We start from the raw sequence: 15054 nt of genomic DNA, 5'->3' as shown, positions 1-15054 counted from the left end.
TAATGTCTGTCATATTTTTATGGGATAAATAAAACTACACAAGTCTCCTGGTGTCTCTCATGCCGACCAACTCGGCCCCTGACAAGGCAAGCACTTTAAACCTATATACATTGGCTATTTGAAAATAGGCGATCTACAAACTCACACTGTGTTGCAAGCTTGTAGATCTGCTATTTAAAAAAATAAAGATTTTGAAAAAGGTGACAAATTTGGAATATATTTTGAAACATTTTAACACAAATCTGGGACGGGGGTGGCTCAAAAATATTTACATATGGGCATCCGTGGACAAATACATATTATTTCAGGGGCTCCTTGACATGAAAATGTTTGAGAACCACTGGTTTAAACAACATTAGGAAACAAGTGCAAATAAGAGACTAGACAAGCCCAAAAAAAAAATATATTTACAAGCAACTTTACCAGAAAAACAAGGCCATAGTTGCTTATAATAAGCGGCCATGGCAACCCTGATCAAGTCCCTGGCAGATTAAAATGCAACAAATCATTAGTGAACGCTAGTAGTACCCCCCACTCTCCCTCTATCTTTAACTTTCTCTCCCCTAGCTCCCTCCCTCAATCTCTCTCCAAACTTTCCCTCTCTTTTTGTCCTGCCGTGTCACGCACAAGTGATAATCATTGTCTCACCATCTCTAACCCTCTCTCTTATCTTCTCTCTCGTTCTCTCCATCAGTCAGAGGAGTCAGACACATTGGGGTTAGTGTCTCCATGTTCTGGTCATGGACACTTTGGTGTGATATATTATGGGTTGTGGCTCAAACTTAAGTTGTGACACTTCCAGTTACAGGACGTTCTGTAGCATCAGGCCATCCATCGTGTCACACAGGCAACTGTATATCTGTCATCAATGGTCACAAGAAGTCACCTTGATGTGATTTATCTCCTTTTTATCCCCGCCGCCAGGCCGGAATGGCCAAAGACGAGGGGTTATAAGATAAGATGAGATGTTTATTGTCACTGTATGGAACATACAATGGAATAGTGTTTAGTGCATCCACTTAAAACTAAGAAATACAGATAGAGCAGCATTATACCATAACCTTTTAATCCGTCATAGCCAAGTCATCCATAATACATATAATAAATCATATATTATTATTATTGCCAGACCCAAGGGGCTTACATGAGGCTTTGTATCTGTTTTCTCCATACCTGGGCATGGTCACTTTGTCCCCCGGCCCCAGCCAAAAAAGTCTGTCCCCCTTTCGTCATAGAAGGGACATAGAAGGGACACACGTCATGCGAAGCCCGGCCATTCAGATTTCAACCACTAGGGGTCTGGCAGTACCAGGTCTCCTGGTTCCCTTGTATTTAATATAACATGTATTAAGATAAGGGGAGACTATGGGGAACCATTGGGATTGGGGGAGTGGCCCGTTTTGCCCAAAATGCCACAAAGCATTAACACAGTGTCCGATTGGCGTGAACCTTTGCACGCACACTCCCAGTAGTCCAAGGAAAGGCCTGGCTGTCACCACAAATGTTTCAAATCAGAATCATGGTTGTGCTATACCAGGTCGAGACACAGCCCTGGGTAGGCACCCCCGGCCTGGCGGGGATCTGCAGTTTATCGTGTCACTATCTCTGCTTCCAATTCTCTTGATTGTTTTACTCGGCTCTATCTCCGTCTTTCTCCGTCTTTGTTTCTCTCTCTTTCCTCTATATCTATCTCTTCCTCAATTCTTTATGTTTCCAGCCCGAAGGGCTGCAAACATATTGCTTTTCTGTCTATTTATTTTCCTGGTTCTTCTTCTCTTAGATTTTCACAAATTCCTATGAGGTGGTAAATGCTAGAATTCCAATCAGCCACTTTTTATAATTATAACTTTTATAATTATAGCTCTTGTTGCCTAAGTTTATTTTGTATTTAAAATGCTGTTTGAAATATATGATGTTATTAATCAAGTTTAATTAATCATGTTTTTTCCACTGTTATGTGGATATGTAAATGTTGAACACTGTATCTATTAGATGTTTTTCTCTCAATCTGATTACTCTGTGGTGTTGTTCCACACACTGAATGATAACGTGACCTGTGGGTGTTTATTTAAGTGGGTGAGGTACACACTTCTCCACTCACGAGTTTGACCCGATGAAGAGCCTTGGCTCGAAACGTTGTCAATACATTTACATTGGAGCAGATGAGTGTGCAGGTTTATTCTTTTTCTTCATGTTACTTTCTAACCCAGCACCTCAACCAAGTGATGTGCCTATTCTATTAGTTTTCAAATGTTAGAGACCTGACACTTTCAGGAATAGTAGATCTGTGCAAACAGTTTAGATACAGCCAGGATATAAGGCCATATCTGCTGCACCATGACATCGTGCTCATCTCCACCCTCCTAATTGGCAGTGACACACACACACACACACACACACACACACACACACACACACACACACACACACACACACACACACACACACACACACACACACACACACACACACACACACACACACACACACACAGTGTAGGGAAAAATTGGGAATTGGCATAATGAATACATCTGGAGAAAAGAGATGGAAGATAAGATCCATAAGTAAGGCTTTTTAAATCTGCCCTGAGGAAGGCTTAGGCCGAAACGCATCAAGTGTTCTCAATGACTAAGAATGTATCTCTGAGCCGGTCTTGCGTCCTTTATTTAATTGGTTCTCAAAGTGGGGTCTGGGGACCCCCAGGGGTCCTTGGGGGGGGGGCTCTACAGGGGGGGGGGGGGGGGCTCTACAAGCTCATAGCGTGGCACCGAGCTTGTAGATCTGCTATTTTTGAATTTTTTTGAACATCTGTGCAAATCTTTGAATATATATTTTTGAAGTGAACATGTTTAACTAATCTTTGCCTCTGGAGGTCCCTCGCAAACATTTTTTGAGATGGGGGTCCGCGGCTAAATACTTCAATCAATTTGGGGGTCCTTGACATGAAAAGGTTTGAGAACCACTGCTTTATTCTGTCTGTCTGTCTGTCTGTCTCCTCCCTCTAGGTGCCGGAGGCTGGTCACCTTTGACCTCAGACCGGTACCAGTGGCTGGAGGTGGATCTGGGTGGGCGGACCCAAATCACCGCCGTCGCCACGCAGGGCCGGTACGGCAGCTCTGATTGGCTGACGGAATACCTGCTGATGTTCAGCGACACGGGACACAACTGGAAGCAGTACCGACAGGAAGACAGCATAGGGGTGAGCTCACCGGAATGGACAGCACTGTTACTATGCATAAAACTGTACCACATACAGTGGTGGAAAGTAACTAAGTACATTTACTTAAGTACTGTACTTGAGTACAATTTTGAGGTATTTGAAGTTTACTTGAGTATTTCCAATTTCCAATACTTTTACTTCTACTCCACTACGTCTCGGATCCAATTGCAATTATTGTACTTTTACTCCACTACATTGATTTGAAAACTTTAGTTACAGTTACTTTTCAGATATAAATGATTACATTATAAAACATACATTAACCACTTCAGCCCTATGTTATACATAGGCTATTTGAAAATAGCCGATCCACAAGCTCACAGCGCGTCGCATCGCGACTGTCGATACAACAATATAAGTACAGTTACTGTAATAATGCCCCACCTAGATATAATGCCCCACAGTGTTAAGAGTACTACAGGTGGCCCGGACCGTTGGCCTAGCGGGCCGCCGGGCACCTAGGCTCCTAAAGTAGCCTGACGGTCCGTCACGGGTTCGAATCGTCCCGTTCCGGACGACCTTTACTGCATGTCTCTCCCCATCTCTCTCTCTCCCTGTTTCCCGTCAATCTCCACTATGCGTGCTATAGAATAAAAGGCATTAAAGCCCCAAGTACCACAGGCAATGCTGTTGACTGGTGGACCATACTAAAAACAGCACCACTTCAAACCCGACCAAGGCACACAAGCCATAAAGGTGACATATTGCCGTTAACAGTTATGCGCCATAGGGCATGGACATAAAGGACGGGTCGTGTTGAACACTGCGGTTCTAACAGGACCCAGGCTGGACTCGACCGCAGTGGCACACACACACACACACACACACACACACACACACACACACACACACACACACACACACACACACACACACACACACACACACACACACAAGTCATCAGGAACCTCTGGCTCCCTATTAACCCATTAAGACCGGGAACGCATCTGTGTCATGTTAAGATTTCTTTGGCCATTAACAAATAATAACAGATCTACATGCTCATAGCAAAAAAAATTGAAGTGAACATTTTTAACTCAAATCTTGGCTTTTAAATCCTTTTAAATCCAAATTTATTTATTTTTTACATGTTGCTATAATATCAGTGGTTCTCAAACTTTTTTTCATGTCAAGGACCCCCAAAATGATATGTATTTGTCCGCGAACCCCTCCATCTCAAAATATTTTGTTCCAGGGACCCCCAGAGGCAAAGATTTGAGTAAAAAAATTGATATATACATTAAAAAATTTGCACAAATTGTCACTATTAAATATATATATATATAGCAGATCTACAAGCTGTACGTGTATATCTGCTATTTTTAAGAGCCAAAGAAATCTTAAAAAGACTTCTTTCGTTTTTGAAAAAAATCTAAAAATAAATGTTTCAAGATTTTTCAAAAATAGCAGATCTACAAGCTTATGAGCTTGTAGATCTGCTATTTTTGAATAGCCCAAAATAAATCTTGAATAGAATGACACAGACGCGTTTCCCGGATTGAATGTGTTAATAATAGATGGAACAAACGAGAGGGAAGCGGGTCAGAGCTCTCTAGCTGCTGACTGGACGCAGAGCGCTGCCAAAAACACTTTAGCCTACGTTGATGGAGAAATAATATAGACAAAGAGGGCAGTGACGCGTCAGGTGGCCTGGCTGGCTGGCTGGCTGGGTGGGTGACCACGGGGCTGGCGGGCTGTGTAAAGAAGTGCAGGTGGCGCTCACATCCATATGGAAACCTCTTATCTCCAATATTTTAACTTTTTGTGGTTTTTAAAAAAAATATTTTTTGGAGATTTTTTTTTTTCCCGCTATTCAAAAATAGCAGATATAAAAGCTCACAGCGATCTAGATCTGGTGTTTTATTTGAAAAATTGTGAAAATATTGTGCAAATCTTTGCATATATGTTTCCTGAAAGACTTATGTTGCTATAATATCAGCGGTGCTCAAACTTTTCCATGTCAAGGACCACCCAAAATGATATGCATTTGGCCCGCGGACCCCCCATCTCAAAATATGTTGTTCCAGGGACCCCCCCAGAAGCACAGATCGGAGTAAAAAAAATGTCTTTAAAACATATTTATATGTATATACATTATATTCAAAGATTTGCACAATTATTTTTCAAAAAATGTAAACGATTTTTCAAAAAATAGCAGATCTACAAGCTCATAGCGCGGCGCTCGGCAGCTTGTATATCTGCTATGTTTTAGTAGCCAAAGAAATCTTAAAATGACACAGATGCGTTCCCGGTCTTAATGGATTAACACCCTACTTGATCATACTACTGTACGTGGCGTGAAGCGACGTGTTTTGAGCTTGTAGATCTGCTACTTCTGCTGTTTCTGAATGTGAATCCTGAAAAGCAACAGTTTTGAACATATGAGGTTTACACCACGACAGAGACGATATAGTGTGTAGGAGTCCTCCTGTGTGGATGAAGGGTTTGAGGGGTCTTTCCTTTTAACACCAGCCAGCCAGGGGCCTTCAACGTTTTTCAGGCCAAGGACAACTTACTGTAGTTGAGAGAGAGATGAGGCAGCTATATGGACCCTCCACTACATGTTGTATGAAATTGTATTGCAGATTAAACTTTTCCATAGACTTCATAGACTTCTTTGGCCTAATCAGTGTTGTGTAAGTTAACGTTTTCTTGTTTGTTTGTTTACACATTAATAACACATTAATTGCCAGGTATTAATTGATTAATTAATCTGCCACTGCCAGCGGTTTTACCTTATGTTGAGTCTTTTTGACGATCCACAGAATTATTTTTTCAACGCGGATGCAAAAAAACGATGTCTCGGTGGAAATAGGGGCTCTCTTCTTTCCACCGAAAAAATAACATTGTAACCGCGATCGTCCGTTCTGTAGTTATCGGCAGTTGAATAATAGCTCGTTTTCACCAAAAACACAATCTGGGCAAAAGAAATCTCAGATAAATGTATTTTTATAAATCTGATAACATTGTAGCGGACGTTTTAGAATGACCTCATTTCCGGGTGTATCCTTGTCTCGAAGTCAATTAAGGCATCATTCATAGGTTGGCAAAGAGCGCCCTCTAGCGTAATCAATCACTAAAAACACCATGATAACGTAATATTACGTCTATGGCAGTCAATTTGTTAATTGGATTCATGTTCATGTTAAACCCTTTGTAAAGCTGACCTTTGGCTCTGTACTTGGTCTGCTCTTCCCCCCCCCCCCCATACACCAAATCTCTTCGCCGAAAAATAGCCGATCTACAAGCTCACACGGCTGTGACGGAGCTTGTAAAATCAGCTATTTTTGTCAATAAATGTTTTTCCCAGAATAGGAATGCCAGGGTTCAAAGTGGTTCATGTTGAAAAATAAGAATAACAAGTAAATATGAAGTGACTATCACAGAAGATTTGACCCTTCGTAGTAACTCTGAGGACCCCCTAGGGGGTCCCGGACCCCTGTTGAAATCCCCTGCTTTATACATCGCTAAGTCTTTTATTTCCGTGCTGTGTTCTCTCAGTGTGTGTGTGTGTGTGTGTGTGTGTGTGTGTGTCAGTGTCCTGGATTAGCCCTCTTCCTTTTGTTCCATCCTGTCTATGTCTCTGCTGTGAATCCCTTCATGTCTTCACACAGTATTCAGTTAACTCTGAAAGTGTAAAGGGGGGGAAAATTGTTTTCATTCATGTTCACTTTATAATTTAAGTTGTGGAATTTTAATTGTATTTTCTCCATTTAAAGTGGAGAGTGATAGATAGAAAGGCATTATGGAGAGACGGTCGTTCGTTCGGTTGGGGGGGACGGGGGGACGACATGCGCCACTGGTTCCCGCGGAGCCCAATTGTAAAAAAAACTCTCTCCACATTGTGTGTGTGTTGGAATTGGGATTAGCCTGCGGGGCTCTGCTCTTTCCGTTTCAATAAACAGAGAGATTAGGGTCAGAGCAGAATGGCTGCTCTCTCTCAAATGGGTGTCACGTCTCTCCAAATGTGTGGCGTGTTTTGTTAAAAAGCGCTTCATAAATACATTTAGCTTGACTTGGCTTCTTGAGCCGCTTGAGGCTGTTAGAATGTCAGACGGTATGCGGAGCTGACCTGACCTCGCTCTCTGCTGATTGGCTAAGGCTGGTCCGGGAGGGAATGGAGGCTGCGAGACGTCACCTTCCATTCTGCTGTTAGACAACTGTGTGCTTTAGCTTTTACCGCAGTTGCACTCTCCTTTGCCCTGATGTTGTTTTTTCTAAGTGCATCATTTCAAGAGTGATTTTCACCTTGACTTTTTTGAGTGCAAGTTTGTTGGCATGTATAGCCACACCCCGCTTCTGTGACCAATACGAAAGTGCATCTCGCCTACAACAACTGCAGGCTATTTGTTTGGCCGATAAAGTATAGTTTTTGACTAACTTGAGCCACGCGAGGCACCACCGACCGACCGAGCGAGCTAAAGCGAGCGAGTTGCCGTACCGAACATTGTGAAGTTTGCTTGAGCCGACTCAGTGCCGTTTGAGGCACAGAATCTTAAATCATGTTTTGGCGACAGTTTTTGCCCCAACTGCCACTCAAAGTGGCTACTGGCCAATCACAGCGCGTCCTTGCACTTGCGGCATAGCATAGGTTTTGGAATCACGCCAGTCAGTAGGATACAACAGCAGTGACTGACAACACAGAAATGTGTGTGGGGAGAAATTGATTGTCATATCAACTAAAATTGAGGAGAAAAATGTATAAAAAGCAAAACAAATAATAAAAAAAACTCCATATAAAACTTTCTGTGGCCAAACACGTATTAAGAACGCAGGCCTACATACCCTATATGTGTATGGTAGTGTATGCTATTAGATTCCATAGCCGCGGTGTGGAGAAAGATACAGTATGATGAGAGGCAGTTTTCTCACGGTAAGCGACTTAATCTCGGTACAGAGAACCGAGGCTAAGCTTCTTCTTTTTTAAAGAGACAGGCGGGAATATTCCTTCTCGCAGCTTAAGACATTAAGACCTGAGGCCGATTCTACAAAATGTCTTCTAAATCCTTACTGTTTTTTGAAAAAAACGTATGTTGCTATGTCAGTGGTTCTCAAACTTTTTCATGTCAAGGACCCCAAAATGCATACGTATTTGGCCGCGGACCCCCATCTCAAAATATTTTATTCCAGGGACCCCCCCCAGAAGCAAAGATTTGAGTTACAAATATTCGCTGTTGGGGGGGAAAAAATGTGAAAGATTTGCACACATTTTCACGATTTCTCATAAATAGTAGATCTACAAGCTCATAGCGCGGCACTCGGTGCCGCGCTATGAGCTTGTATATCTGCTATTTTTGAATAGCCAAAGTATAAAATAATGCTTATTAGCTTCAAATGAAAAAGTGACACAGATGCGTTCCAGGTCTTAATGGCTTAAGACATTATTTGACACATTTGAACCGCGGTAAATCCACAGCACATCTCAGTGTGTTTGTAAAGCTCCACATTAGTCAAGCCGCAGACAGAAAAAGTGTGTTGACCGCAGTCAGTGCTGCCTGGCTTACGCAATAGATCTCATTGGGTTTGTTCTCTGCTCACATCAGAGGGAGCAGGGCTACTTTCTCACTCCGTATTTCACTCCCCATCTCTCTCTTGCAGTGTTGCCAGATTGTGTGAGAGAAACAAGGAGTTCTATGAAAACAAGCTCAAAAGAATGTCTGCTTATTATGAGCAACTTTGAGCTTGTTTTTCTGTAAAGTTGCTTGTAAATATTGGTAATTGTTGGTTGAGTTTTTTTGGGCTTGTTTCTAAAGTGTAGTTGCTTATTTGGGCTTGTTTCCTAAATGTTCTTTACTGGTTCCTAAACCATAGGTCAAGTATGTGACGCAGTTGTCGCCACAAACAGCCCTATACAGGTCCAAGAAGCTAGTTCTGTAGCCTATAGCCTACGTCATGGACTATTACTTGGGTAATCATTTGTTCGACAGCACACAAATGGGGGTTTTGTAAGTGAAAATGGATACATGAACACTGAGGGATTTTACTTCTGTTCTGATTAATTTACAGGTTAGGTTTATGGGTTCGGGTTGGAGTTATTATAAACACAGCTGTAATTTTTATTTGAAGGGAAAACATCGCTTTGCCAGGTTTGGAGCTCACACGCATCTCCAGGTGGTCTGGAGGTGTGAAGACCTTCTGCATGTGGGAGAAAGGGTGAGAGCGGTCAATTAAGTCGAGCCGGATACTTTTCAGGATTCAAATTTAAAAAGTATATCAAAAGTAGCGGATCGACAAGCTCAAAACACAACGCAAAGCGACGCCTTTTGAGCCACGTTTCAAGCTTGCAGATCTTCCACTTTTGATACTTTTGACCCTAGTATGATCAAGTAAGGTGTTAAAATACGAAGATAAGAGGTTTCTGCCAGACAGCCACCTTATAAAATATGGACCGTGCAACAGTGCTCTCTCCTTGCTCCTCTCTCTCTCTCTCTCTAAGCTGGTGTACTTCCCTCTCTGGTAGATGTCTCTCGCCCTGCAGTATCTCAGCTGCTCTCGTGTCACATCAGTCAGACTCTGGTGTTCAGAGAGGATTTGCCTCGTCTCTCTCTCACTCGGCTCATATTTCCTCCAGAACTCTCCTGTATATAAGCTCAGCCAGCGCTTCTTTGTCTTGTCAGCCTTCAGCCTTCCTTCCTCAGCAGGAGGAAACAGAGTCATTTATTGGTTGAGCTGAACGCTCGGCTGCGCGGCGGGCCGTGCGGGCCGGGCGCCGCGCTCAACCTGTCACCGCCGCCGCGGACGGGAGAGCTCAGCTGTAGATGATGCCGGTGCCGCTCCGCTGAGGAAGCGTGTTTTTCTTCAGGCTGCAGCATCGTGGCAGCTCTGTCTGCCACGATCAGTGGTGGAAAAAGTACTCAAATTCTTTACTTAAGTAAAAGTACCAATACTGCAATATAAAAATACTCTGTTACAAGTAAAAGTCCAAAATTAAAAATTTACTTGAGTAAAGGTACAAAAGTATTGGCATCAAAATATACTTAAAGTACCAAAAGTAAAAGTACTAAATATTTGAAAATAGCCGATCTACAAGCTCACAACGCGTCGTGATGCGACGCGTTGTGAGCTTGTAGATCTGCTATTTTCAAATAGCCTATGTATAAAATAGGGCTAAAGTGGTTAATGTATGTTTCATTGTATCATAGTTTATTTCTGAAAAGTAACTAGTAACTAAAGTTGTCAAATTATTGCAGTGGAGTAAAAGTGCAACATTTGCCTCTGAGATGTAGTGGAGTAGAAGTAAAAGTATTGGAAATTGGAAATACTCAAGTAAAGTACAAATACCTCAAAATTGTACTTAAGTACAGTACTTAAGTAAATGTACTTAGTTACTTTCCACCACTGCTGCCACGATGCTGCAGCCTGAAGAAAACACGAGGGAACGGGAGGAGAGACACTTGAATACGCAGATAATCATGTGAACACGCACACACACACACGCACACACACACACGCACACACACACACGCACACACACACACGCACACACATACAGTAAGTGTAGGTCAAGTGGCGTGAGCCGTTAAACCTGACCTGTAGTCAGTGGTTCACGCAAAGCTTTCCGTTTGCATACAGCTTAGGTTAACTTGCTAATTGTATTGTATTGCATGCACACACACACACACACACACACACACACACACACACACACACACACACACACACACACACACACACACACACACACACCAGTCCACATAGAACCATACACCACACACATATTGCGTATGTTTATCAGTGAACCAAACCAACGGTTCAGCTCTCTGCCTCTCTGCCCCTCCCCCGTGAGCCATAGTGTCTGAAACGTTGCTTTGAAATTGTTCTAATAAATCTCTGTGTCACTGACCTTCTTCTGTTTAGGTATTCACTATAGTGTTCCCCAACACAGGTGTGTATTTCACACACCACCCATTATTACATTATAAAACATACATTAACCACGTTGGCCCTATTTTATACTTATAGGCTATTTTCAAACATTTTAGTACTTTTACCTCAGGACATAGAAATCTCTCTCATTCTTTTTTCTTTTCATTTCCATTCATTCTCCTGTGGAAAACACAGAGGAATTAACAAGTTAATTATCTGTTTAAGCTTTACTCTGACGCCATGAGCAGCAGTTAACCTCCATGTCAGCTTCAAAGGGGGAACCACGCAATTAGGAGAGAGATGGAGAGATCTCTGATGATGGGAGAGATGGAGAGAGAGAGAGAGAGAGAGAGAGAGAGAGAGAGAGAGAGAGAGAGAGAGAGAGAGAGAGAGAGAGAGAGAGAGAGAGAGAGAGAGAGAGAGAGAGAGAGAGAGAGAGAGAGAGAGAGAGAGAGAGAGAGAGAGAGAGAGAGAGAGAGAGAGAGAGAGAGAGAGATGAAGATGAGGAAGATATTTACACTGGTTAGATCAATCCTCTCTCGTTGCCTCGCGTTTAAGAAGGCCTTAGGAACGAGCGTGGGGTTAATGAATGTTATTCGCCACAGGCCATTTGCTTACTAGAGCTGCGAGCGAGCGCGCCAAAAACTACAGCTAGAGAGAGAGCCGCTGCCTCCTCTTGCTCTTCTCTCATTTCACAACTCACTGAGGAGGCATTCATCAGAATCGCAGCTTCTATCCACACAGCGGGGCTCTATTCATGAAGACAGGGAATTCAAAGCTGTTATACAGCCTCCAGGGGAAAGGGAAGGCAGCTAGTGTAACATCAACATGCATATGGATATGAAGTGAATATGTTGGCTCTGTATAGTCTCAGCTTGAAGCATCCGGTTACAATGCTGCGTACAAGTGCATTCATATAGCCTTGTGTCTGATGTTATATAAGATATCCAGATGAGAATGGGTCAAATTGGGGACAAGTTGGGGCTGGGGCTGGGGCTGGGGGTGGTCAAGGGACCACAGTAAGCTTATGCAAATTGCACCCACGTCTTTACACCTGTAAACAACACACTCTCTTGCTGCTTTCACACGGGCAGATACACAGATACATGCTACCATTCATTTTCAATGGAAGCCAGCTATGTGCAGATACAAAGCAACAACATCCGACGATTGTAAATCTGCTGAGAAAGATACAAAGATACAAAGCTACAAATTCTCAGGCTTGAGCTGCAGGTTCAACTTCCATATACAAAGATACAGAACTACAGCTGTAGCTCCGATGACGCAGTGAAGCTTGATGACGTCAACGACCGCGTTGAGCAACACGGATACAAAGCGACAGAGCGACAAATATGCTGTGTATCTTTGTATCTGCCCGTGTAAACGCTAACCTGACTCCGCCAGATGGGGGCGGTATTGACTCCACAGGTTCACAATACAACCTCCATCTGGGCTCGCTCAGAGAGTATACGCGAATCCACGGAGCGCTGCCCTGCGCGCAGCCATTGCTGCGGTGTCAACGCTCCGCTGACGCGACACCGCAGCAATGGCCGCCTACAGGCACCTACAGGCAGTGCGTCTGTGGATTCGTTTATAGAGATACTCCGCACCACGGCTGATGCTAACCAATCGGCGGCTGCTAGGGGCGGGATCTCGGCGAGACCGGATGTGACGCCATCAAGAAGCGCTTATTGCGTTGTAGTTCTTTAACGATTCATCATGGTTGAATAGTATACAAAATAACTACTGCTGGCGCAGCTACTATGCGTCATGTAGACACACGTCAATATGATTGGTTGATAGAGGGTGATAGACAGACGGTCCCATCCAATCACCTGCCAAGAAGCTTGAAAAAAGGGATCGCCGTCTTGCATGGATTCTGCTACCGGGGTCCCAGATGGAAGTACTGTAGCGTGTGAAACAAATGTGACGCAAGCTTGTTCCATCTGGCGGAGTCGGGTTATGTGAACGCAGCATCACTCCCCAAACGGCTCATCTTGGGACAAATGTGACCAAAAGTCAAACATTTGACTGGAAGGGGGTAACCTTCCGGTCATCTGTTGCCGTCCCGGGCACTTCCGCATTCCAGGAATACGGAAGAACAACGGCCAGTGTAGCTAAAAATACAACATAAAAAATGCTTTGTTAAAAATGTAGGTCTTTACTCTCTTAGAAGCATCAGCAGACTCTCAGGTGGTCAGGGAAGGGGACTAACAGGTTACTGTGTCTCTGCGTTCAGTCTTTTCCAGGTAACGGTAACGCTGACAGCGTGGTTCAACACAAGTTCCAGCGAGTGGTGCTGGCGCGCTACCTCCGCCTGATCCCTCTGGACTGGAACCCCAACGGCCGGATCGGACTCAGGCTGGAGACGTACGGCTGTCCTTACAGTGAGTCCATGTCCGCTGCTTCAAAACACCTTACTGGAGCCCTTAAACACCTTACTGGAGCCCTTAAACACCTTACTGGAGCCCTTAAACAGCTTACTGGGTCTTCTTTTAACAGACGCTTATGAATGTGTGTTGTCTGTGTGGGTGTGTGTGTGCCTCCGTGCAGTGCCTGGGTGACATTCAATTGGCTCATTTGAGATTTGACTGGCAGTTCTGGTCAACCACTTATCCGTCCGACTCGGCGGCGGGCACTGCATTCCCTCAGGTCGACGTTTGCGACGTGTGTGGCCAATTCGGAGTCGGTCGGTCGAACGGTTCTCAAGATAGATAGATGGATTCATAGATAGATATATAGTACAGTACTGTATAGACCCCTTAACAGACGACGTCACACTGATAAGAACCAGTATGCGTGCAACCAGTATGCACGCTATGAAACCCATTCTGTCAGGTCTCGCTAGGACGCGCCTCACCAGCCAACACACAAGAGGGGGTCGGGCTGTGCTGAAACCAGCGCACCCCAAAACAACAGGTTGATAATTGATTGGGTGAAACAATCACCTGTGCATCCAGTCTCAATGTTGCTAAACAAATAATTGGTCTATACCTACTATACTATCCCTATGTTGCTTGGTTCCTGTGCTGTTCCCTGTAGCCTCTGATGTGGTGAGCTTCGGTGGCGACAGCAGCAGCAGCAGCAGTCTCCTGTACAGTTGGACCCCGGCCCCGGGGGGGTCCGAGACCACCCCCCAGACGTTCAGGGAGAACGTCTCTCTGAAGTTTAAAACCCTCAGGAACTCTGGGACGCTGCTCCACGCCGAGGGACCGAGGGGAAACAGCCTCACGCTGGAGCTGGAGAAAGGAAAGCTGCTTCTGCTCGCCAGACAAGGTAGGATACAAGGACACTGGAGTGGACTCTGCAGTATATACTGAGTAGTGACAGTGGAAGTCTCAGTGGAGTACATGCCTTCACCAATGCCTTAGTGACCTTAGCTTTGGACCTTTTCAAACCAAAAGTTTTATCATCTCTTCAGGGGGCAGAGCTACTGAGCATTCCCACAAAGTTTCTCGAGTTATTTCGCTGACTGACTGACAGACGTTGTAACTTCAAACTGTGTGAACAGTCGGTCCTAAAGATTGGATTTGACTGCAGTCTAAACAGGGCTTTGGTGTCTGCCTGGATGTTTTTGGGCCCGGCCTCTGTTTCTCTGCCCTTGAGGGTTCCAAGTGAGAGCCTGTCTGGTGGTATTAGACATTGGTTTGCATAGTAGTGTGTGCCCGATCCATCTCCATCTTCTTCGTCCAATTTCGTCTGCTGCTGGGAGTTGTTTGGTCTTCATCCATAGATCGTTATTGCTGTTCTTGTCTGGCACAGTGTATATTCAGGATTCTTCTGAGACACAATGTCCTTGACATGAAAAAGTATTGCTCCAGGGACCCCCTGAAGCAAAGATTTGAATAAAAGAAAAATCCCAAAATATATATATTAAAGGATTTGCACACATTTTCACAGTAAAAAAAAATTAGCAGATGTACAAGCTCGTAGCGCGGCACTCTGTGCCGCGATATGAGCTTGTAGAT

General features: G+C 44.1%; 1 protein-coding gene across 1 annotated transcript in view; it reads left to right on the top strand.

Annotated features, from left to right (window-relative positions):
* LOC311045353 (contactin-associated protein-like 4) overlaps positions 1–15054 on the top strand; it is a gene marked incomplete at both ends in the record, with an annotated part of 213324 nt that overhangs the window by 82071 nt on the left and 116199 nt on the right. The window contains 3 exons of the mRNA XM_084057199.1: positions 3006–3199; positions 13326–13473; positions 14129–14362. Coding sequence (XP_083913325.1) covers positions 3006–3199; positions 13326–13473; positions 14129–14362 — 576 coding nt within the window. The remainder of the gene's footprint in view (positions 1–3005; positions 3200–13325; positions 13474–14128; positions 14363–15054) is intronic.

The sequence above is a fragment of the Gymnoscopelus microlampas genome, assembly GCF_963454915.1.
Source record: "Gymnoscopelus microlampas genome assembly, chromosome: 5".
Lineage (NCBI taxonomy): Eukaryota > Metazoa > Chordata > Actinopteri > Myctophiformes > Myctophidae > Gymnoscopelus > Gymnoscopelus microlampas.
The sequence above is the reverse complement of the archived record's forward strand: the minus strand, read 5'-3'. Positions and strand labels throughout refer to the sequence as shown.